Source organism: Nyctibius grandis, chromosome 2 (genome assembly GCF_013368605.1).
Source record: "Nyctibius grandis isolate bNycGra1 chromosome 2, bNycGra1.pri, whole genome shotgun sequence".
Taxonomy (NCBI): domain Eukaryota; kingdom Metazoa; phylum Chordata; class Aves; order Nyctibiiformes; family Nyctibiidae; genus Nyctibius; species Nyctibius grandis.
The window spans coordinates 65624737-65649724 of NC_090659.1; the positions used below are offsets into that span (position 1 = coordinate 65624737).

Here is a 24988-nt window from a genome sequence, read left to right on the forward strand (position 1 = left end):
AGTCAGATTCTTTCAGTGAACATCCCTTATCAAATCATGGGTAATGTACACTATATACTTGGTTCAGTTAATAACAAAGATCAATGCTGTTCAGGCTGCTTGCACATCCTCGAGTCGGAGTCAGACTGTCAGCAATACTCTCACCACTCTCTCTTATTTTCACTTCTCTTGCAATATTCACAAATAAAAAGTTTAAACGTTTATCTGTCTCAACTTGAGGTATTTAGCCACAGCCTCAGGCTTCTAATTTTGGTGTGCTGTGGGGGTTTGGCATGGTGGCTTTTTTGTTGGGTTGGGATTTTTTCGAAAATTTTGGCTTTTTGCATGTTTTTGGATACCAATCACAATTGCTGTAAGGGTTAGATGATGAAGACTTCAAATGTGCATAGCGCAATGTTTGAAGGTAAAACATAGCATTGCAAAAGATCTCTTGCAAAGGGCAAATGAGAAGTCTGTAGAGCTCTGGGGACCAAGAGGAGAAAGTAAGAATTGACTATTGGTTCAGGTAAACCAGTGTTGTTCCACAGAAGCTCATGCAGCCTCCTAACCCCTGAGTACCTACCCACGCCCATGAGTCTGTATAGAGCTTGCTCAAGCTGTGTGTTGCAGTGAGTAACGTTAGTCTGTGTTGCATAGCCCTGAGCTCATGCTGTCTGTCTCTTGCCTGCAGCCAAGCTGCTTTGGCTACCCCTTGAGCATCTTCTTCATTGTCATCAATGAGTTCTGCGAGCGGTTCTCCTACTATGGCATGCGAGGTACGTCCCATGTCCAGTGTGTCCTTGTGCCTACCATTACTTACTCAGTCTTGACTTTGTCTTGTAATCTGTTGTTTTCTTCTTCCTACAGCGGTGCTTGTTTTGTATTTCAAGTATTTTCTGCAATGGGATGATAACTTGTCTACAGCCATCTACCACACGTTCGTTGCTCTGTGCTACTTGACACCGATCCTTGGAGCGCTCATTGCGGATTCTTGGCTGGGAAAGTTCAAGTGAGTGCTTCCTCAGAAAACCACAAATCATGAAAGCTCAGTGGTACTGAAACCATCTCCTAAAGCAGCAGTTCAGAACAGTTTCAGAGCTGGTGTTGGCTACTCCAAGATTGTTTGTGGGTTTTTTTTCCCCAAAGCTTGAGGTTTTAATTGATTTAGCTGAGATCTGAAACTGCACTACGAGTTAACAAATGTTACAGTTCTGTTAATAAGTTAAGGGTAGTAGCTTGCTTTCCAGGCAAGATGTGTGTTTTTTCTCTCATCTGGACAAAATGTAAGACAAACTTAAGGAAAAGTATTCACCAAGCTGTGAAAATAGATACTGGAAGTTATAACTACACTGGTTTGAATCTTTACCTATTGCAGGTGGCCAATGAAATTGTGAAATACTGTCTTATCTGGTATTAACTGGGACCTTTAGAACATATTCTAAAATATTCTGTAATTTCACTATTAACTTGATAGCTCAGTGGGAGGTTTTACTGAGTTGCAACTCTTTCTTTAAATGATGAATTCTGGGGTTTTCCTGTGTGCAACTTGCTGAGAAAAACACCGCTGAGTGAAGTGCTTTGAAATGTAACCAAATTATTTCCAACAGCCTGATCTTGCTCTCCTTTACCGAGGTCATGATTCTAATAGTGTTTACTTTGCCAGAAAAAAGCACAATAAAGATTTTATGGAGGGATATGAATCAGGAATGTTAGCTGACTTGTCAAAGGTCTCCTAGAGTTTAGAGATGAAGCTGGCCATGCAGTTGGTCGGCCACAGGCTGCACCATCTTCTTCGGCTGTGTTGGCAGCCTCTGGGAGATCAGGGCTGCAACCACTGCCCAGGGTGCTCTGCGGAGCCAGCCCCATCAGTGTAAGCTCATTGCAAGTAGCTTGATATCTTGCAGGTTGCAGCCTGAATATATGTGCACTCACTTGTTCACATGGTATGATTTTTTTAAATTTTTTTTTTAAATCTATTTTGGCTTTTACCTGTTTTATCAGATGAAGCTTTGCAGACCTTGCATCCCTTCTCCTCTGATACTTGTATATACCAGTGCCACAGCTGCAAGCCCCCGGCCACCAGACCCTTAACAGAAGCTCGGAAGGATGGCTTAGGGCTTAAAACTGGAACTTCAAGTTTGACAAGAAAAAAACATGCTTTTAGAAAAAAATTAATTTTCTGAATTTAATGTATAGATGCCCTAAAATACAGCAAGGTGCCATAAGGAAGGTTTAGACAATAATTCATTAAAAAAAATCTATGATGACAAGAGGAAGAGGGAGGTTACCCAGACCTCTTAAGCACTCTTATAGGAGGGACTCCAACCTTACACAGTCCATGTACTCTGTGTAATGTCTGCCAAGGAGCATGCTGGGACCTGCTCACATATTGTTAGATGTGAAGTTCTTGGGGAAAATAGTACAGAAATCACAACTATTTTTATAATTAGGTACCATCTATGCAGTGCCAATTATGTAAGTGTTGTCTTCACAGCATGCTTATGAGCCTCACAAACAAAAACCGGAAGTTTCTCTCCTGGTCAGCTCAGGTTTAACTTCAATTGGAAACTTTCTCCCAGGTTGTTAAGTAACTAAAATAACTATATGGAAGTGATATTAGAAAAAAGTTTTAATTTATCTACTAAATACCACTGAATAGCAGATTCATAGAATCGTATATCATAGAATCATAGAATGGTTTGGGTTGGAAGGGACCTTAAAGATCATCTAGTTCCAACCCCCCTGCCACAGGCAGGGACATCTTTCCACTAGACCAGGTTGCTCAAAGCCCCATCCAACCTGGCCTTGAACACTGCCAGGGAGGGGGAAGCCACAGTTTCTCTGGGCAACCTGTTCCAGTGTCTCACCACCCTCACAGGAAAGAATTTCTTCCTAATATCTAATCTAAATCTACCCTCTTTCAGTTTAAAACCATTCCCCCTCATCCTGTCAGTACATGCCCTTGTAGAAAGCCCCTCTCCCGCTTTCCTGTAGGCCCCCTTCAGGTACTGAATTCACTGTTGCCCCACTTGGTATAGAATTTTACCCTGCTATGGGGGAGAGCATTTTTAAGTCAGAGAAACCTTGTTCTAAAGTGAGAACAACTTGATCAATGATGTGAGTGATGCTTCCTTGGTCCCTCTTGTATCAAGGTGCTCCAAGCTTGCTGTGAGGATCCCTTTCCTTTGTCAAATAGATTTGGATTGTCCTAGGTCCTTGAGCCTCGCTCTTCGTTGTCAGGGGCTGCACTGGCTTTGGGACTGCTTCTTGTGCAAACTGGAGTTTTACATAATTTGACATCATTGCATCCTATTTCTTCTGCTTTTCCTCCAAACTGGAGACCAGTGTCTGTGCCTATTGAATGGAACCTCAACCAAGGAAGCAGATGAACGTGGATTAAACTATAGTCATGTACTTAAGCTCCAACAAAGTTAAAATGAAGTGTGTTCTTACATACAAGAAAGAGGAATGGACCCTAAAGGCATGGGGGTGGGGGCTGGTGAGTCTGTAGTATTATCTTCCTAGGTACATCCTGGCAGAGAAAAGTCAGGCTGAAAGCCTGTGGTCTGAACTCTTCAGTGCTGCTCTCACTATGCTTGGAGTTTAAAGATGTTGGTACACTTACAACTGAGAGTAGTGGAGTAATAAATTTGTTGTTCACAACAGTATTTTGGGGGAGTTTGTATTTAAAGTAGATTTTTTTTTTTTTTTTTTTTTTTTACTCCTTGCAGCTAAAATATAAAAGAACATAGAGCATGTTTAAACAATACTAAAATTGGTGTAAATTGCATACTTCAGTGTTGTGGAGTAGTCTATTTGAACTTCACCATATATGAAATATGGTAATGGCATTCTCAAGCTGGTTATTAAAAAGGCAACCACTGAAGATATTTAAATATCTCCTGTGACCTGATGATACCTACAGAATCCATTTGTCATCTTGCCTTGCTTAATTAAACAAGGCTAGCTAAAATAATAATAACAATAAACAGCATAGAAATATTGTGACAGATGTATGTGGACAGATTTTTTTTTACAGTAGCTTGTGAGAAGTTGAGTCCATAACTTGTTGTATCTGTCAATTATGCTTCTTTACTAAGCATCTTTGAAATGAGCAAAAGTCTGCATGATCTGTATGTGTATGCGCACGTGTGGTTAACATACCTAAAAATTTATCTCCTCTTTGTAACAGGACCATTGTCTCCCTGTCCGTTGTCTACACGATTGGGCAGGCAATCATGGCTGTGAGCTCCATAAATGACCTGACGGATCACAACCGGGATGGCTCTCCCGATAATGTATCAGTGCACATGTAAGTCGCCTTGTACACGGGTTTCTTCCAGGTTGATGAGGGGTGGGACAACTAACACCTTAAATTTGTGCTACTTGAATTTCAGCTGTCTTGCAATCAGCCTCTTACATATGCTTTAAGTAAGAAAGCAAAGTGATTTTTTTTTTTTTTTTCCTTCTTCCCTTTCCTACTTTGTTCCAGTGCTCTGTCCATGATTGGTCTGATCCTCATTGCACTTGGTACTGGTGGGATCAAACCTTGTGTGTCAGCGTTTGGTGGAGATCAGTTTGAAGAAGATCAGGTAACAACGTCTTTCAGATTTTCAATCATACAGATACTTGTACTAATGTTTGACTATTATAATACTCTAATAATATACTTATTTAGACGTGCATTACTGTAGTGTTTCCTGAGTAGCTGAAGAAGGAGCTAGATAACTATTTGTCTTGAACTGCGCAAAGAGAGCTGCTGATTATTCAGTCTAGGCTGATCAATGTGGTTCTGGCTAAGCCTTTCTAAATCTTTTTGTTTTCACTGTAGGAAAAACAAAGAACTAGATTCTTCTCTATCTTTTATTTGTCCATTAATGCTGGAAGTCTCCTCTCTACTATAATCACACCGATTCTCAGAGGTAAGGGCACACATTTTTTTTATAAAATAGTTAAGCATCAGTAAAGGATGAGTGTTGGATTGCAGTCCAGTTAGGTTTAAATGAATGGTCTGGTTTTTGACACCTTGTGGAGTTAGCTGGCAAATAGCCTTCCAGTTTTCATGTATGTCATCCAACTTCTCACAGTTGAGGTACTGTCAAAAACAAGCGAGTTTGAGATCTGAATTGCCTTTAGGATCAGAAGTACTAGATCTGAAGAGATATGCTGAAGCCATCAACCCATCAACTTGTGTGCCTAATGCACGTTTTAATTCCATGGAGGTACAAATGTGGCACCTCTTCCAATGCCTTTAAAACCATCACACAAGAAAGAGTTGTACTGTTTGCTGGGAAGGGAAGCAGGGAGAGAGCACTCTGCTCTGCAAGTGGAAACTATTCTAGAGTGTGCCCATGCAAAGTACAGAAGCATCTCTGCACACGGGAACACATTTATCCGTGTGACAAAGCAAATCATGTTTTTCATATCGTTAAAGGAGGAAGTTTTATTTTCTCTTCTGCTTATAACGAATAGCGTGATCCTAAACAGAAAGCAAACAATTCACTGATCTGTATGCGTGTGGAGTTTCGTGGTAAGCTTATACAGATGGTGCCGTATGGATGTGCTTGGCAGGAGTGTGAGGAAGGCTGTTTTTCTCATAAGAAAGAAAACAGCAATGAGTTCTGGAATAACCCTAAAGAACTAGGATGAAATTCTGGCCTTTGTATTTCTTGACTGGAACAGACTGTGTAGAAGCATTTCAGATGTTTGCTTAATGCAAATTCTATCCTTTCCCAAAATGGAAGGAGATATGCATAAGGCACAATATGCAGTTTACTTCCACGCTGATACAGGGTGAAAACTACCTTGGAAAAACAGACAAATTCAGCTGAGGAAAGTGATACCATTATGTCCTGCGAAAGCTTAACCAAAAGGCTAATACAGCTAAATCAAGACATTAATTAGCTGCAAACTAATTTGTTTTTTTTTTTTTTTAAATGAAACTCTCAAATTCTCCTGTTAGAAGTAGTATGGTGAAAAAGGTAACAATTTTGCTTAGTCTTTTACTTTTCCCCATTAGTAGCTATGTCCACACTCTGAGCATCATTGCAGGATGTATGCATGAAGTTTATAAAGTCAAATCACTGACTACTGCCATGGGGACGGGGGGGTGGGGGCGGGTGGCTGAGAATTTTTTCAACAAGGTACACTTATTATATTACTTACATCTTTGTTTATGAACTTGTCCCAAAACTTTTCTCACCAAGAATATGCATTTGACCATTCTAGTAGGATTCTCCACTTCTCAGTGTAAAATTAAATGTAAATCTCCTATGAGGACAGGCTGAGAGAGCTGGGACTGTTCAGGAGAGAAGGCTCAGGGGGATCTCAATGTATATAAATACCTGCAGGGAGGGTGCAAGGAGGACGGAGCCAGGCTCTTCTCAGTGGTGCCCAGTGACAGGACCAGAGGCAATGGGCACAAACTGAAACACAGGCGGTTCCCTCTGAACATCAGGAAACACTTTTTCACTGAGAGGGTGACCAAGCACTGGCACAGGTTGCCCAGGGAGGTTGTGGAGTCTCCATCCTTGGAGATACTCAAAAGCTGCCTGGACATGGTCCTGGGCAACCAGTTCAGGTGGCTCTGCTTGGGCAGAAGGGTTGGACTGGGTGACTGCCAGAGGTCCCTTCCAACCTGAACCATTCTGTGATTTTTTTTTTTCTTTTTTTTTGTGATACATAATTCCCTTTTCCAATATGAAAGATAAGGTGGATACTGATCATCCACTCTGTCAATAATGCCAGCAGAGATTTCCTGCTCCCCTGAGTTAACAATGAGTGTAAAGAACAGAAACCCTCTGGCAGCTCTGACTGGGACTTCTATCTAATATTTGTGTTTCAGCTCAAGAGTGTGGCATTCATAGCAAACAGCGATGTTACCCACTAGCTTTTGGAGTCCCTGCTGCCCTCATGGCTGTCGCCTTGGGTAAGTGGAATTGTTTCTATCTTGCTGCTGCAGTTATAAACATGATTAGATGATAATAATCTCAGAATAATGAGAAAGTGGTAGAAATCTCTAGGTATCAACCTCTACCAATACCTGATTGCTTCTGCAATTTTTGACTTTAACTTTTTTCTTGGGGGAGGGCGGGGGGGGGATTAATCTGAAGCACTTACTTTTACAGAAGAGACTGATTTATATGGAGAGACTGATGGGGCTGGGAGAGGCACAAATATACCAATGAATTCTGTACATTATGTAACTTACTGTCTGTCTATATTTCTTGGACTACTGGGGTGTATAAATAAGATCTTTTGTATGTAGTGTGAGAACTCTGAGAAAATGTGGGTTTTGGAAGCTATTGATAGTCCAGGATAGCTAATGGGGTGTATTAGAAGGGGTGTGGTTAGTAGGTCAGGAGAGGTTCTCCTCCCCCTCTACTCTGCCCTGGTGAGGCCGCATCTGGAATATTGTGTCCAGTTCTGGGCCTGTCAGTTCAAGGACAGGGAACTGCTAGAGAGAGTCCAGCGCAGAGCCATGAAGATGATTAAGGGAGTGGAACATCTCCCTTATGAGGAGAGGCTGAGAGAGCTGGGTCTCTTTAGCTTAGAGAAGAGGAGACTGAGGGGTGACCTCATTAATGTTTATAAATATGTAAAGAGCAAGTGTCATGAGGATGGAGCCAGGCTCTTCTCAGTGACATCCATTGACAGGACAAGGGGCAACGGGTGCAAGCTGGAACACAGGAGGTTCCGCATAAATATGAGGAAAAACTTGTTTACAGTGAGGGTGACTGAACACTGGAACAGGCTGCCCAGAGAGGTTGTGGAGTCTCCTTCTCTGGAGACATTCAAAACCTGCCTGGACGCTTTCCTGTGTGACATGATCTAGGTAATCCTGCTCCGGGAGGGAGATTGGACTAGATGATCTTTCAAGGTCCCTTCCAATCCCTAACATTCTGTGATTCTGTGATAGTGAACTGTACAAGGTAATTGTCCCTGCACTGGAGAAATGCCATGCTGGTGTGTCAGTATTTCTCAAACACCTGCATTTTTACTAGCTGCACTACGGGTCACTCCCTGAGCCTTTCTGTGCTGCAGCACAAAGACCAAGAAACGGGGGTGTCAGTATGTACCACAGTATCCCTCCTGGTCCTTGTCCTTCATGGTCCTGACTGGGAGCCCACCCAGGGTGGGCCTCCAGCTACCGGTGACCCCATCTTGCCCGTGCACCCAAACCAGGGTGGACGGCGGCTGCGGGGCTTTGCCCGTGTCCTGCCCTGCACGTGTGAGGGTGAGGCCAGGGAACGTGCCTGGGTGTGGGAGCTGAGGACACCTTGGGGAGTCCTGCAGTTCAGGCAGAGCCTCACGTGTCCCTGCGTGACGTGAGCTGCAGCGTCCCAGACTCCTGAAAAGGAGCCCATAAAGCTGTCTTAATCCGGTACAGCAAGGCCAGAGCCAAGGTCCTAAGTGGTCCTTGTTTTGACCATCCCTCAATTAAACTAACGTCCCACTGAGGACTTACCCTAAGAGTTTCCAGATGTAGTCCTTTGTCTTAAATAGAAGCAATCTGCTGGTATTAATCTGATTTCTTTTACCGTATGATAACATGCCAGTAGGCAATTTCATCGCTCATTAGGAGGCTTATTCCCACCCTGATGTAACTCCTTGACTGTTACAGTTTCCATACCAAATTACTTGCCACTATTTTCAATTAATCCTGAGTTGCTTTTGGTTTCTGTTTGTGTATTGTAGTTGTGTTCGTAATTGGAAGCCGAATGTACAAGAAAGTTCAACCACAAGGAAATATAATGATCCAAGTTTCCAAATGCATTGGAGTAAGTACTGTTTGTATGCCTAAAAATCCTGGCAGCAATTTTTAAAACTGTTCAGTAAACTTGCCTAGATCAGAAATCTGTCATAATATGAGGAAAGCTTCTGAAGTTGTTTACTTTTTTCCTTACAGAAGGCTTCTTACTGACACCTCCAGATTTAGACTGCCTTTTATTTATCTACATCTTGGTTTATATGTGAGTTTATACACAAAGGAAACAAAGTAAGATGTCAGTGATGTGTAAAAGCTTATACCAACTTCTGGGAATCATTCCTTCCTCAGTTGTGCACTTTTATGCAGCTCTGTAGTAAGAGACAAACATGCCTTGACACAAGTCAAGAGCAGAGCTACTAGTATATCTTATCAGCAAAAATTTATTGCTTATTAAAAGAATGTTATTTACAAGGCAAAGGTATATTAATCCCCACGGTATTAGGGAGGTCAAGGTGGGGGTTGCATGTCAGTGCAAGCCTGCAAGGAAAGGAGCTAAATCTGCATGAATAGCACTGCATGGCCCAACTTTGCAGTGCCTCAGCTTTGAGATCAGGGGATTTTTTCGTTTATGGGCTTCTTCATTCTCCATGCAGATCTGCCAGCTTGTTACAGCCCAGACCATTGCTTGTCTTGTAAGCACTGCCAAAACCAAATCTCTATAGGTGACTTCTGCCATTGCTTAGAGTGCTGCCCCTTATGCCCAGCTTGTGTGTTATTCCACACAGAAAATCCTTGGAGTCCTTCAGGACTATATTTGTGTATATTCAGTGTCAAGGTATGAGGAATATCTACAAGATGCAGCTTCTCATTGTGAAACATACTGTTACGGCTATTTAGCTCTGAAAACATGTGCATATGACATTCTTCTATTTATTGTTGCCCATAAGTTAGTCTGAAGTAGGCAAGTCTTCATGTTCCTAACAGCAACCCACATTGAGAGAGACTGCTTTGAGCTGTTTGGTTCACCTAATCCCAGGCACACACTCCACTACATACACAGTGTCAGGCCTTAAATGCAACATTCCTCCAGACGCGTAGAGCAGTTAACAGAACTAAGTCACCTTTAGCACCCTCTAAAGACTAGAAGCAGGAGTGTCATCTGTAATGACAAAATAGCTCGTAGCATTTATAAGTATTTGTAACGCTGTTAAACAAAATTCTGTCTCTCCTCAGTTTGCCATCAAAAACAGGTTTCGGCATCGCAGCAAGGAGTTTCCCAAGAGAGAGCACTGGCTAGACTGGGCAAGTGAGAAGTATGATGTAAGTACTGCATGAGCACTCCTGTGCCGTGACACCCCCTGACCCTCAGCTTCTCTGCTGTCCGCTCTGATCCACTGCCTCAAGTGCTGGGAAAATAATTTTGGGCCTCTCAATCACTGAGAAGCTAATGGTCTGGCCAGACCTCAGTGCTCCCCTGGGACTGCAGGTTATCACCCCAGCTCCTGCGGGAGAAAGCAGAGCTGTGTGAGTTGATGCTCTGTGTGTTCAATTGTAGGCGGCGCAGGGAAATTCAAGGGAGATGAAGAAAAAGACCATTTCCCTTGTGGAACAAATACAAGCACGTATTAGGTTTCGAGTTAGTAAAATGGCAAGCACTATCCTCGTCAACTTTTTGTTTCTCTCAGTAAACTGTCTTCAAACAAAAATATGCTGGTTTAATGACTGCAGAAGGGAAAAATGGGCATGACGTTGACTGTTGTGGTTAATGCACAGGGCCATAACACTTGCCTCGGGATCAAACTGCAGAATTATGCTTAGGAATTTCAGCTTAAGTGGATAAACACTGTGTCCCCCCAGCCTCAGTACAAGCTCCTTACCATGACTCTCAAAGCCTTGTGTCCCACAGTCCCCAGCCACATCCCTTGCCTCCTATCCACCCTGCCCTGTTGTCAACAGCAGCCCAAACCTTAGCCTGTCCCCTTTATTTTCCTTCTGCCTATATGCATTTTTCATGTGTGAAATGCACGCCTTGGTCACCCAACATTCAAACACCTCCTTCCTAGAAAAATAACGCAGCACTAAGTGCTAAATCTCATGCTGCCATCAGTATACATGCCAAGAGGCACAGGTCTCTCAGATATCGGTGTCACCTTTAACCGGCAGCCCTTCCCACACCCACAAGCAGACCTTGTGCTTTTGAACAGAAATCAGCACAAGTACCCACAACATACAAAGTTTTGGACGTGGGTAAACGTTGCACGATGTGTCTTTACCTGCTGCTGTGCTGCGCATAGCAGTCTGCAACTGTCGCTTTTTTTTTTTTTTGACCAATTCCTCTTGTGTAATTCTTGTTTGCTGCAGAAACGACTGATTGCTCAGACCAAGATGGTACTGAAGGTGCTTTTCCTTTACATCCCTCTCCCCATGTTCTGGGCACTTTTTGACCAGCAGGTAAAGCAGAAATTGTTTGGTTTGGCAATTAGAGCTGTACCATGTCACTTAATGTACTCTGAGGTCACCAGATATAAAAGGCGCCTATGGGAGGGTGAGAAATAATTCTTTGTAAATTCTTTAATGTGGTTCTAAGGCGAAGAGGTAGTTTAGTACAGGATGTCATCCAGCCAGGGGAAACTCAGTTTACCTGGATATGTCCAGGACTGATTCAGTGACTGAGGCCTCTCCAAATCTTATATCAGGCAGGACTCAGAGGATGAAAGAGTAATTTAAAGCTTTCTTAATTCTAACGCTTCTTCCAGTGTCAGTTGTGAGATGAAATGTAGGGTCCTAGTGTAAATGTTCTGGAAAATCAGGGCTGAAATGACCTGGATGCCAGTTTGCTTAATCACTCAAACTTGTTGTACGTACCTCACACCTTCAAGCAGAAATATAAGCCTATCATTCCCATTCACTTGGTGGACTGAGTGCTCAGGACTCATGAAAGCAGGCTCTCATAGTTAAGTATTGAAGTATGACTTTAGGAGGGTGTCTGAGAGAACCAGGGTCTGAAAGCTTTATCCAAGGCAGATTGTAGGAAGTTTGGTCCAGATTGCCTAGATCGTGCTGCTTTAATCACACAGTCATAGAATGGTTTGGGTTGGAAGGGACCTTAAAGATCATCTAGTTCCAACCCCGCTGCCATGGACAGGGACACCTTCCACTGGACCAGGTTTCTCAAAGCCCCATCCAACCTGGCCTTGAACACTGCCAGGGAGGGGGCAGCCACAACTTCTCTGGGCAACCTGTTCCAGTGTCTCACCACCCTCACAGTCAAGAATTTCTTCCTAATATCTCATCTAAATCTACCCTCTTTCAGTTTAAAACCATTCCCCCTCATCCTATCACTCCATGCCCTTGTAAAAAGCCCCTCTCCAGCTTTCCTGTAGGCCCCCTTCAGGTACTGGAAGGCTGCTGTAAGGTCTTCCAGGAGCCTTCTCTTCCCTTGAGCCTAGTACCAGTGAACTGTAACTATCAGTGTGACCTCTTACAAACAGGCAACCCTGCTATGAAATTCAGAACTAAGTACTCATTACCTGAGTAATAACTTGTATCTCAGACAGTGGTACATTGCAGGTGGTTAAACGCTTCCGCCACAGATGCAGCGATGCACATTCCTGTCTCACCCTGGGCTCAGGCTGAAAGTCAGCCCCGCTTCACCCAGCTATAGGCAGGTTTTCTGGGCAGAGGTCTCAAGGCAGGTCCAGCCCTGGCTTGGCCACTCGCTGCTGGGCTGTGTGAAGGAAGGATGGACATGGTGGTGGTGTGGGGTGCTTGGGCTCAGGCAGGGAGCACAAAGGTGCTCGGGTGGCTTATATGCACACCATGCAGCAGTGCTCTGCCCAGGATATCCCTGCCATCTCTGCAGCTAATCTCTGCATCTAAAGTATTTCCCACTCCATTTCACGTAACTAGTCAACACAGTGAAATGGGCCACAAGAATCACTTTGTTCAAATGTTTACATTGCAGAGTAAGAATACTCCCGTAGCAAGCTAGCTTTATTTTTTTTTATTGTATTGCATGTCTTTCCCAATACTTTACTTATGAAAACAATTCAAGAGGAATTTTGGAAGATTGATTTACTGTGGCATTTAACTTTCTCTTCTTTTGTTAAGGGGTCAAGATGGACACTGCAAGCCACAACAATGGATGGGAATTTTGTATGTTACTTTTTATTGCTTTTTTTTCTTAATTAACTTTTACTTTTCAGATCAGTTTTATTTGTTGTCATAATATTAAAACTATTTATTTTTTCTTCACCAGGGAGCTCTTAAGATTCAGCCAGACCAAATGCAGGTACAGTAATCATCTGCCAATTCTAAGTACTTCCCAAAGATTATATATATATTTTTTTAATTGTCCTTCATTTAAAAAAAAAAAAAAGGACTTCAAAAAATACTTAGGTTTTTTCCCTTCTTATGTTCATCTTCAACAGACTGTGAATCCAATCCTAATTGTTATAATGGTCCCAGTTGTAGATGCTGTGGTTTATCCCTTAATCAAGAAATGCAAGATCAATTTTACGTAAGTTGATGTACTTACCTGACTTCAACAGAGGCTCATTTTAGTGGTTTCTTTAAACTGCTCTTACAGCCCTAATGTAACAAGAGCAAGCACTCAGCTAAGAAGAAAGTAGTAGTGTATTTAAAATGGGGTTATTATTTTAAAGAAATGAAAATCAAAAGAAAATAGTGTACTGCAAGTGGTATGTACAGGCACCACAGACCACAGTATTTTCCAGTTAAGGGCAAAATCTTTTGATTGCAGAAGAGATGCTATTTACTGTTTTCCACTTCCCCCATGTATACCCCCTCTCCCTCCCAAAGTATAAGAACTAGAAATACAACATACATCCTTAGCATGTGTCATGTTTTGGGCTCAAAACTACCTGAGACAAGGTGTGTTTCCTCTTCAGTCCCAGTGAGGAGTCTGACTCACTGGATACTTCTAGGTGTAGCTTCAGAGGGCATTGCACATTATTAATGTTGGTAATGAAGGGGCTAGCACTTGCAAGTTGAAGAGGCAGAAGAGAATACAGTTCTTAAAGCAATTTTTACAGGGCTAAGATGCAATGCTGGTTTTCCATCTATTTTTGAAAAATTGGGGGTGTGTACTGTGCTGGAAACACTGTCATCCATTTGCGGACACACTACATCTGACAAATGACGCCATAAATATCTACCTTAAATTTACCCTTACAGCTTACCTGAATAGCAGAAGATGTCTCCTAATTTAACACATTTCCCTGGCTTTTTTTGTTCCATATTATTTTGGTTTTAAACATAGCAATATAGACACAAGTTGTTACCCTTTCTCAAAAGGCATAACTTCTTGTCTTTTCTTTGTTTTAAAGCTAACAACTGTACTGGATTGGTTTTTTTTTTTCTTCTGCAGATCAGACTTTTCCAGAAACCTCATAATTATGTTCAGTCAATGTATGAGCCCAGCAGATGCAGAGTAACAGGTTTTAAGATGCTACAGGAAAGAGATATTTCCTGATAGTGTAACTGTGAATTGAGGTACCCAGTTTAGCAGAACACTTTCTGTAACAACATCAGCCCCTTCAAATGGTGATAAAGTGCTAGTTGTGGCCATTTGAGTTTCCCACCATGGAAAGAAAACAACAAACAGCTGAAGCTTTGAATTAATACTTGTCTTAAAGCTCACATATGTGTTTTTTTGTTGTACTAGGCCCCTGAGGAAGATCACTGTTGGTATGTTCCTTGCATCTTTGGCTTTTGTTGCTGCTGCCCTTCTGCAAGTGCAAATAGATGTAAGTTCAGCCACATGCAAGTGTTTACTACTAACATTTAGTGCTTAACACAGAACAAAGTATGTTTAAGGGGAAAATGAGCCAAGACTCCTAAATTCAGAAAAAAACATATGAGCACAGAAGTAGAGGGAGGGAAAATATAAAAGTATATTGCAGTAGTGTGATTAGCATAATAAAATTAACTAGCTATGAACACCATTCTGCAAAACATGTCATCTGCCACTAACATAAATCACGAGTTAAAGGCAACCTCAGGTCTTCAAACTGAGACTAAAAGCTGAAAACCATAAATTTGTTTGGCCTACCAAGGGGCTGCTTTGTGTCTCTGATCTCTTCTGATATTTAGACTGGAGGTGAAGTGTGACAGTCTGGGAAGCATCATCACAGCATGGGCAAAAATGATACCTGTTTAAGGCAGGATTCATCACACCAAACTTTCCTTGCCCCAAAGGGAGGTGCCATGCATGAACTAGATGAAGGTTTCCCATGTAGTTGGGGCATCAGCAACACCTCTGGAGGTGATCCATTGCAATCCAAGATCTGAACAGTTATCCAGAGGCTCCTGCCTGTCTTCATGTACTATCAAGGCAAGATGTTCAATTCTTAAATAGCTTTAGTTAGGAATGAGGAATTCTTTCCTTAATGCCTGGGCCCAGCAGTGAAACAGGCTTTATATTCAGCTCTTGAAGTTGGAAGTAAAGTGTCTGGCCTTCAGCTGGTGTAGACACATCCAGGCTGTCTTCCTGAGTGCCCTGTTCAGAAGGCCAGAGCTGTGCACACACACATATTGCATTGGGCAGAAGCTTCATCAAAGCTGGTAACTTCCCAGACTGTTGCACAAGAATATCCTGCAGAAAGGTAAAGATGGACCTGTTTGTACTGTATGATATACCTAAAGTGATTGAAGCTGACAAAAGCATGGGAAGGGAGGAAAGGTTGAGGCAGAACTGACTTAGGACAGGGCACTGATCTTATTTTTTTCTGTCCTACAGAAAACTCTTCCAGTTTTCCCTGCAGATGGACAATCCCAAATCAAAATAATAAATTTAGGCACTGATGGTGCAACAGTTCAGTTTGAACCTCAACTTCAGAGTGTGAATGTAACATCTATGGAGTCGGTAAGTAAGGGGAGATGGGGAACAGCAAGCTAAAAAAAAAAATCTCTAATGGAGTAAGTCAAAGTGGTTCTTAACTAATGATTCAAAATTGATTCTTTTCTAGTTTTTTTCTCTATCCATTTTAAAGATTTTTTTTTTGTATTGTTGAATGAATTGTTACTGAAAACACAGTGAATGAAGAAACAGGTAACTATTTCAATATTCTAAGTAGTACTGGTTTGTTTCAGCAAGAGTTTTTTTTCAAGAAACTTTAAGAAACTTAATAGTGATTTTGACCTAATTGAAAATTTCACTCTTGCTAAAAAGGTGCCTTTTCTTAACAGCAAGAACACCCCTTCCTTCAATAAAAGTCCATTAAGCTCTAGTAAGTCACTGCTCTTATTTTGAGTGATCACTTTTACTTGAACAGGGAGCTGCTTCTGTGGCTACATCGCATATACTAAGCCTGAAATTTTGCTGTCAAAGAACCTTTACAGGTTCTGTTACAGCACAACCTTGATAGCCCTATTGACAGCAAAATGTGGTGGAGCTGATGGACATTCCTACTAATGGATGTTAGGAAGTGTATTCTCTGATAGCCTGCAGTCCTGTCTTTATATAAAGAGGAGAAACCCTATTCCACCCTCCTCCAAATTTGCCTCATGGAAACTGAGCTGTGAGAAGATAAGGGCACCCAAATGGTATGCTGATGTGGAATTGATATAACCACGGTGCATACCTGAAAATGAAGGCTGTAAAATGCTCCACTCCCTACTATAGACATCTTATAATCCAGTTATTTTGGATTATAAAATGCTTTTTATAATCCTATAAAACAGAGTTATTTTACAGAACCACAGAATCACAGAACGTTAGGGATTGGAAGGGACCTCGAAAGATCATCTAGTCCAATCCCCCTCCCGGAGCAGGATTGCCTAGACCATATCACACAGGAACGCGTCCAGGCGGGTTTTGAATGTCTCCAGAGAAGGAGACTCCACAACCTCTCTGGGCAGCCTGTTCCAGTGTTCGGTCACCCTCACCGTAAAGAAGTTTTTCCTCATATTTATGTGGAACCTCCTGTGTTCCAGCTTGCACCCATTGCCCCTTGTCCTGTCAAGGGATGCCACTGAGAAGAGCCTGGCTCCATCCTCATGACACTTGCCCTTTCCATATTTATAAACATTAATGAGGTCACCCCTCAGTCTCCTCTTCTCTAAGCTAAAGAGACCCAGCTCCCTCAGCCTCTCCTCATAAGGGAGATGTTCCACTCCCTTAATCATCTTCGTGGCTCTGCGCTAGACTCTCTCTAGCAGTTCCCTGTCCTTCTTGAACTGACAGGCCCAGAACTGGACACAATATTCCAGATGCGGCCTCACCAGGGCAGAGTAGAGGGGGAGGAGAACCTCTCTTGACCTGCTAACCACACCCCTTCTAATACACCCCAGGATGCCATTGGCCTTCTTGGGCACACTGCTGGCTTATGGTCATCCTGCTGTCCACTAGGACCCCCAGGTCCCTTTCCCCTACGCTGGTCTCCAACAGGTCTGCCCCCAACTTGTACTGGTACATGGGGTTGTTCTTGCCCAGATGCAGGATCTACACTTGCCCTTGTTATATTTCATTAGATTTCTCCCCGCCCAACTCTCCAGCCTGTCCAGGTCTCTCTGAATGGCTGCACAGCCTTCCGGTGCGTCAGCCACTCCTCCCAGTTTGGTGTCATCAGCGAACTTGCTGACAGTGCACTCTATTCCCTCATCCAAGTCATTAATGAATATATTGAATAGAACTGGTCCCAGTACTGACCCTTGCGGAACTCCGCTAGACACAGGGCTCCAACTGGACTCTGTCCCATTGACCACCACTCTCTGGCTTCTTTCCTTCAGCCAGTTCACAATCCACCTCACTACCCGATCATCCAGACCACACTTCCTCAGTTTAGCTGCGAGGATGCTGTGGGAGACCGTGTCAAACACTTTACTGAAATCGAGATAGACCACATCCACAGCTTTACCATCATCTATCCGCCGGGTTACATCCTCATAAAAGGCTATCAAGTTGGTTAAGCATGACTTCCCGTTGGTGAAGCCATGCTGAGTGCCCCTAATGATCCCCCTATCCTTGATGTGCCTAGAGACAGCATCAAGAACAAGTTGTTCCTTCACCTTTCTGGGGATGGAGGTGAGGCTGACCGGTCTATAGTTACCCGGGTCCTCCTTCTTGCCCTTTTTGAAGACTGGAGTGACATTCGCTTTCCTCCAGTCCTCAGGCACCTCTCCCGTTGCCCACGACTTAGCAAAGATGATGGAGAGTGGCCTAGCAATGACTTCCGCCAGCTCCCTCAGCACCCGCGGGTGCATCCCATCAGGGCCCATGGATTTATGGACGTCCAGATTGCTTAATTGGTCCCTGACCCAGCCCTCATCAACCAAGACAGATTCTTCCTCTATCCTGACTTCTTCTGGGGCCTCAGGGGTCCGGGGCTCCTCAGGACAGCCTCCAGCAGTATAGACAGAGGCAAAGAAGGCATTCAGTAACTCTGTCTTCTTTTTATCCTCTGTTTCCAGGGCCCCCACCTCATTCATCAGTGGGCCTACATTTAATTCCAAGGAGGCCTTAGCTTTCCTAGTTGCCTCCCTACATCCTCTGACAACAGACTTATATTCCTCCCAAGTGGCCAGCCCCTCCTTCCATGATCTGTACACCCTCTTCTTCCACTTGAGTTTGCCCAGCAGTTCCCTGTTTAACCATGCAGGTCTCCTGGTACCCTTCCTTGACTTCCTACCTGCTGGGATGCTCTGATCTTGAGCTCGGAAGAAGCAGTCCTTGAATGCTAACCAACTATCTTGGGCCCCCTTACCTTCTAGTACCCTGTCCCATGGGATTTCCCCTAGCAATTGCTTGAAAAGGCCAAAGTTGGCCCTACTGAAGTCCAGGGTTGTGATTCTGCTAGCTATTCTGTTCCTGCCACATGAGATCCTGAACTCTACCATCTCATGGTCACTACAACCAAGGCTGCCCTCAACCTTCACCGCTTCAACCAGACCCTCCTTGTTAGTGAGGATAAGATCCAGCAGCGCTCCTCTCCTGGTTGGCTCATCCACCATTTGCATCAGAAAGTTATCATCGATGCACTGGAGGAACCTCCTGGACTGAGGATGGCTGGCTGAGTAGGCCTCCCAGCAAATATCAGGGTAGTTGAAATCCCCCATGACAACCAGGACCTGTAATTGAGAGACTGCTCTCAGCTGCCTGTAGAAGGCCTCATCACCCTCCTCATCCTGATCCGGTGGCCTGTAATAGACACCCACAACAGTATCACCCCTGCCAGCCTGCCCCTTAATTCACACCCACAAACTCTCAACTCGCTCCTGATCCGCCTCTGGACAGAACTCAATACATTCTAGCTGCTCACTCACATAAAGAGCAACTCCACCACCTCTCCTTAGTGGCCTGTCTTTCCTGAACAGGACATAGCCATCCATGACCACATTCCAGTCATGCGAGGTGTCCCACCAAGTCTCTGTAATTGCCACTAGATCATAGCCCCCCGACCGAACACGGATTTCCAACTCCTCCTGTTTATTCCCCATGCTGCGCGCATTGGTGTACAGGCATTTCAGGGAGTGAGCTGAGCACACCGATTTCACCCCAGGGGGATGGGAGGCCTCCTGGTCTGCCTCAACACTAGGTTAGTACTACATTAACATGTTTACTAGTATTTTAAGTATTTTATGCTGATGAAATGTATTTAGAATATTTAAAACATGTCCTGGTAATATCACTCCTGTTATGCTGAAAGCGTAAGAAATGCAGCTTGCATTTGCATCTCTTAAGAGTTATTACCATTTGGAAAACGCTGCACCTTAACTTATGCTAGTGCTGCTTCTGTAGCTAAACAGAATTTTACTTAGTGGTGGTGGTAGTGGTAAGCCTGATTTATCTGGAGCAAGAAATACACAGGAAAATATAACAGCTATTCCATAATGCTTGTGGGAAGCTCATGTTACTTTGAGGCTTGTATAACGAAATAAATTAATAAGAAATAATGATCAAATGAAATTAGTGCTTGATGTAGAAAACCTAACAAAAACGAAAGTTAGGAGATGCCCATGATCTCTGGCACTTCATAAGTAACACACGTGTAAACTTCTGACCCCCTGGAGTCTGTAACACTCCCTCAAAGGTGTTGACAAATATGCAGTTGCATGAAAATTCATAGCAATTCATTTGTCTTTGTAGACAGGCTACCTGACATTTGAGACTTCTCAGTTGGAATCATTAAATGTAATTTCTGGAAACAAAAACACAACTAAAGTTATTGAGTTGCCAGGGGGAAACCGTCACACTCTTGAAGTTAAAAATACTGCGACAGGCATTGTTGCTCAATTGGTAAGTCTCCTTAATTCCCAAGATATACATTAATGTCTTAGCAGCTCTCTATGTGGATCATGTGACGCTGAGAGGACATGGTCTGGGTAGCTTTTCCCTTTGTCTTGTTTTCTGTCTCTCCCCCTCTGTGCTGTACCAGTGAGACTGGTGAGCTGTAGAGAGCAGGGCAGGATGTTTTAAAAAAAAAAAAAAAGTAATGCTAAGTTGGTAATTTTTTTTAACTTGACAATTACTCTTTCATCAAGACTTAAACGTGTGGTCATAGAGCATTTTCTAGCAGACATATCCTAGTAGGATCCAAAAAGGGAAGGTCTGGAGTCTTGCTGTGAAGCCTCTGTTAATTCTCACTGCTATGTAATAGTGCACATTTAAGCTGATCACTGATGCCAACGAAGTATCTTGATAATGGTCTCTTCTACCAGCTGTTTGACAATGTCACATCAAAACCAGAAGAAGGAAATAATCTCATCAGGTAGAGTTTGTTTTGCTCCTAAATTTCGGCAATAGCGTGACTGTCTCTTCAATCTGCCCTTGGGTGGACTCTTCTTGCTTAACAGAGCTTTCTATACTGTAGGAACTCTCCACTTGCTGGACACTTCACTCGGTGTTTAGGGGGCGTAGGAGCTTCCAGGGCATAATTCATCTAAGCTATCTTGCATATCTACTTTGGGTATAATTTAGCTAAAATTGGAAGTGTATGTTTTGCTCTATTGTCAAGACTTTTTTGTAGACAACGAGCACAGATTGCATGTCTACACCTCTTTTTTTAATCTTGAGTACGAAGTATTCTGCTACTACTCTGCTTTTCTTCTACATCTTCCATTTGCAGATGCATTTGTTACTGGTTGTAGTAGAGGCTTTTTTTTGACATTCTCACAAGCAGGCAGTGGGCTGATGTGGGTCTAGCTTGCTTTTTGCATCAGCCACATTTCAAAAGATTTAGAGTTCTTTCAAAAACTTTAACTGACAAAAATGAAAGGGGAAGATTTGATGCTTGTTGTGCTGCCAGTATATAATTAGAAGTAAAACTTGTATTCTTTGACTATCGCATATTTTGTTTAGTATTTCATCACTCTTGCATTTTAAAGGTTCATAAACAATTTGCCTGATACTATCAACGTCACTATGGGTGACACTTCTTTTGGAAGACTGACGTCTCTTTCTGCCAGTAATTACAACCTCTTTCCAGGAGGAGGGTAAGCATTTTTCTTTACCCTAATCTAACCACTTAAAGACATACTTGTCCTATGAAAAGGATATAGAACTCTTTTATTTTATATAATACACACAATTGTCTATACCTATGGTATGAACTGTGTTTTTTTATCTTTTTCAGAAAAGATAATATTACAGCTATTAGAAATTCAGTCGTTTGTTCAGTTACTTCAGAGGTATTTGGATTTGGCAGTGCCTATACAATTGTAATTAACGGGGTAAGTTGCTAGTGCTGTTGGATGGACAATACAAAATTACTTTCCATGTCAATACTTTAATTAAAAAAACACTTGTAGAATTATCCCTCTTGCCCTTAATTGTACATATGATAGAATTCTGGTATGTTAAACAGAACATAAAACAATCGTTAACTATAAAAATAATGATGGGAATGATAATGACATAATACAAGAATTTGTGTTCATCTCTAACGGCCTTAAATCTTTAGCCCATTAGACACTAAGGATTTGCATGAAGTCTGCTGTAAAATAACTACTATTTTATAACTAGGCATGCAGTGCTTCATATACAATATTTCTTATTTGCCCAGAACTTTGTGTATGTGTGATTATAGAGATGATATAGAACTGCTTAGAGTGCCTTTTAGCGTACAGACACTTTATCACTGAGCTGTTTTAATTTCCAGTGTACTGGTGACACTCTTGATGTAATGTATTCTGAAGATATCCCACCCAATACAGTCCATATGGCTTGGCAGATCCCTCAGTATTTTATTCTTACGTGTGCAGAAGTAGTCTTCTCTGTCACTGGGCTGGAGTTTTCATACTCACAGGTAGGTTTTGCTCTTCAGAGCTCTCACTGTGTTAAGAATCCTGGTACAAACGAAGATCTTCTGTGATCTATTGTTTTTAAGTGGTGGTTCAGTGTTGCTGCTTTGTTTGAACAATTATGTCCTTCAGAGCTCCCTAGCAGGATGACAGGCTGGTGCAAGTTGGCCTTGTTTCACTAGCGTTCAGTGTTTTCCATGAAGCTATGCTGAATTATGTCACTTGAAGACTTGACCACCAGTCCTCAAATCTCCTTCTCACATGTGACTTTCCTTTGAAAATAAGTGGAACTGTACTGCTCCTGTAAAACCAAACTGGAGAGTACTCAAATATAAAATGAACAAGTACTGGCACCTTATCTCCATACCAATTTCTTCCATACAGTCTTTAGCAGTTTAATCATACGCTCTTAATTCTTTTGTCTTCCAACTCCAGTTTGTATTATTAGCTATGTGTATTTCTGCCCTTAATTCTGAGTCTATAGATGGGAACATTGTAAGATGTAGCTTGCTAGACTGATGCACCCAATTTCTTCATTTAATGTGTACCATGTGCAACTGAGTCAGATGTAAAATGTGCCTGTTTGTTAGTTACTCAGTGTATACAAAGTAAAAGGTGTTGTAGTCAGTACTAGTAATCTCTTGCGCCTCAAAGCCTTCCCCAGACCTGTTTAGTTGTCTAGCAATTTTTAATTAAAAAGACAAAACAAAACAACAACAAACAAAACAAAAAACCCCAAGAATTACCGCCCTGCCACCCAAGAACCAGTGTTTGTTATAATGCAAAGAATGAAAGAATGCAGTAAACATCAGAAAATAAGTGATAGTAGTGTTCGACTAAAACTTAAGTGCCTTTACTTCTATAGGCCCCATCTAACATGAAGGCAGTGCTGCAGGCAGGATGGCTGCTAACGGTAGCTGTTGGTAACATAATTGTCCTTATTGTGGCTGGAGCATCCAAACTCAGTGAGCAGGTAAGCACGCAAGCAATTGGCGTGATTTTATATTACACTGTGAGAAAGCAGCTCTGCTACAGGGGGGAGAGTCGTGGCTGATAATCCTCAACCACAACATTTGAACATTAGCATTATGGTGGATTTGCATTTATGATTGGAATGTAGGAGGTGAGTGTTAGCTACAAGAGTGTACCAGTCAGTTGTAGAACTAGTGCTTGACTGAATCTCATTAGAGTGTATAAGTAACAGGGTTATGAATCTTTATAAGATCTCTGGATTAAAACTAGTGTTGAAGGCTGTGACAACAGGGTGGTAACTTGTCTTCTGGAGCCACTCCTAAAGTTTCTGTTGGTCTTTTTCCCCAGCACTTCCCCAATGTGTGTATGCATGTACACACACAAATTAAACTTTAAACAACTTTAAACTTTAAACAAATACTACTTCAGCAAAGGTTTCTACTTCTTATCTGTTGTTTGCCATCCCTAACTCTTGCTCTGTCAAGCTCCTTCTCTTGCAAGCAGCAGTCTCTAGCATCTCTACAATAAATTGCTTCTCATAGTGTGGAAATGCTGTGAACTTCTGGGCTGAAATTCTAGACTAATGGGATTAAAACCTACCAAAACTCTGTTCACTGCTAATGAACCTTCACCTGCATATCTCAGCCTTGCAATGTCCCTTCTTCTGGCTCCATTGGTTTCAAACCTCACTCCTTGGGGTATGAAAGCCATGGTTCTCCTGGAGAAGATATTGTCCAAGTGCTCTTCACAGACTACTTGTGGCACTCCCTAATGAATCAAAAGGGATATCTGAGAGAGGGGAGAGCCTGTCTTTGAAATGGGCCTGCCAGTCCTGCTTTCAGCTAAATTAACCAGGAGGAGCATGAAACAGAGCTATTGAGGTTTTTCAGGTGGAGACAGCACTTTGAAACCGAAGTTCCTGGTCTTGCTCTCTGCCCAGATCTGTGGTCAGTAGAAACTTTACTACTGACCTAAGTGGAAGCAGGATCACTGCCAGCCTGGTTAAAAATGAGATTACCTGACCAAAAGGAGGGGCTGAGTTTCCTTTTCAGGCTTTTGCTCCATTCCCATGCCTCCAGAAAAAGGATATTCTAGAATTTTCCAGCATTCATAGAACTCTTGTCTCTTCATTGAAGACAGAACTGCTGAGAAGGCCTCAATTCTGAGTTGCTTTAATATGTATTATCTACATCTAATACAACATGTATTATATACATCTAATACTTAGTCCTATAAGTCATATGGTACTTGTTAAATGTGCTCAGTTTCACATTCTGAAGTAACTTCATTCTTTGCAAATAGTAAAAAGGTGTGATTCTTTTGAGGAATGAATATTGATGGATAAATTATACTTTTTTTTTTTTTTTTTTTACAGTGGGCAGAGTATGTGCTGTTTGCTGCCTTGCTGTTGGCAGTTTGCATAATTTTTGCTGTCATGGCATATTTTTACACCTATATTGATCCAAATGAGATTGAAGCCCAACTTGATGAGGAAGAAAAGAAGCAAGTCAAAAAGGATCAAGATGTCTATGAAAAGCAAACTGAAGCTGACTCTCGCATGTAAAAGGTGTATTCAAGGAGTGTTTGTAAATTATGGTATCCCGTTAACTATGCCTGCAGTAAGAGGAATCGGGGTATCAGTAACACCTCTGGATAATATGTCCAATGGGAGAGGTTAAGAAAAACTGTTTTAAGTTAAAATGCAGCCTCTCTTGGGAAGCAGGAGGAAAAGATTAGTCTCTCTTGTACTGAACATGGTATCCTGAAGAAACTCCAGCAGAATTTGCACTTTTAATGTACCTCAAGTTTAAATACTATAGCATTAAAATATTGAAATTGCACTCGGCACTATTAGACCCTGTGGAAAAGATGTATTTTTATACTGCATTTCAATTTTATATAATGAAAGAAACAAGTATTGACAAGAAATAGTAATTGAAGCCAAGCTGTCTGCATGACCCCTCTAGCCTCACTGTTACTTGAAAGCAGCAGGTCACATGTGCCTTAAATTCTTTTGTACTTCCTTACAGATAATGGGAGCAAAGCTCTGGCATTGCTCAACTTAAA

The 24988-nt window shown here is 42.2% G+C and overlaps 1 protein-coding gene across 1 annotated transcript; it reads left to right on the plus strand.

The window, feature by feature from the left end:
- The first annotated feature begins 646 nt into the window (after positions 1-646).
- Positions 647-24485, plus strand: SLC15A1 (solute carrier family 15 member 1). The gene is made up of 21 exons (XM_068395303.1): positions 647-755; positions 847-988; positions 4172-4291; positions 4472-4571; positions 4811-4901; positions 6824-6907; positions 8677-8759; positions 9923-10009; positions 11051-11140; positions 12800-12844; positions 12948-12980; positions 13120-13208; positions 14376-14457; positions 15450-15575; positions 19797-19946; positions 20369-20418; positions 21035-21142; positions 21283-21379; positions 21808-21954; positions 22815-22922; positions 24297-24485. The coding sequence occupies exons 1-21, from the start codon at positions 647-649 to the stop codon at positions 24483-24485; spliced, it is 2130 nt and encodes a 709-aa protein (XP_068251404.1).
- Positions 24486-24988: the final 503 nt, after the last annotated feature.

Coding starts and splice junctions, on each gene's coding strand:
- SLC15A1 (XM_068395303.1), top strand. CDS start 647: ATGCTGTCTGTCTCTTGCCTGCAGCCAAGCTGCTTTGGCTACCCCTTG. Junction 11,141..12,799: donor GGGCACTTTTTGACCAGCAG/GTAAAGCAGAAA, acceptor TCTTTTGTTAAG/GGGTCAAGATGGACACTGCA. Junction 14,458..15,449: donor TTCTGCAAGTGCAAATAGAT/GTAAGTTCAGCC, acceptor TCTGTCCTACAG/AAAACTCTTCCAGTTTTCCC.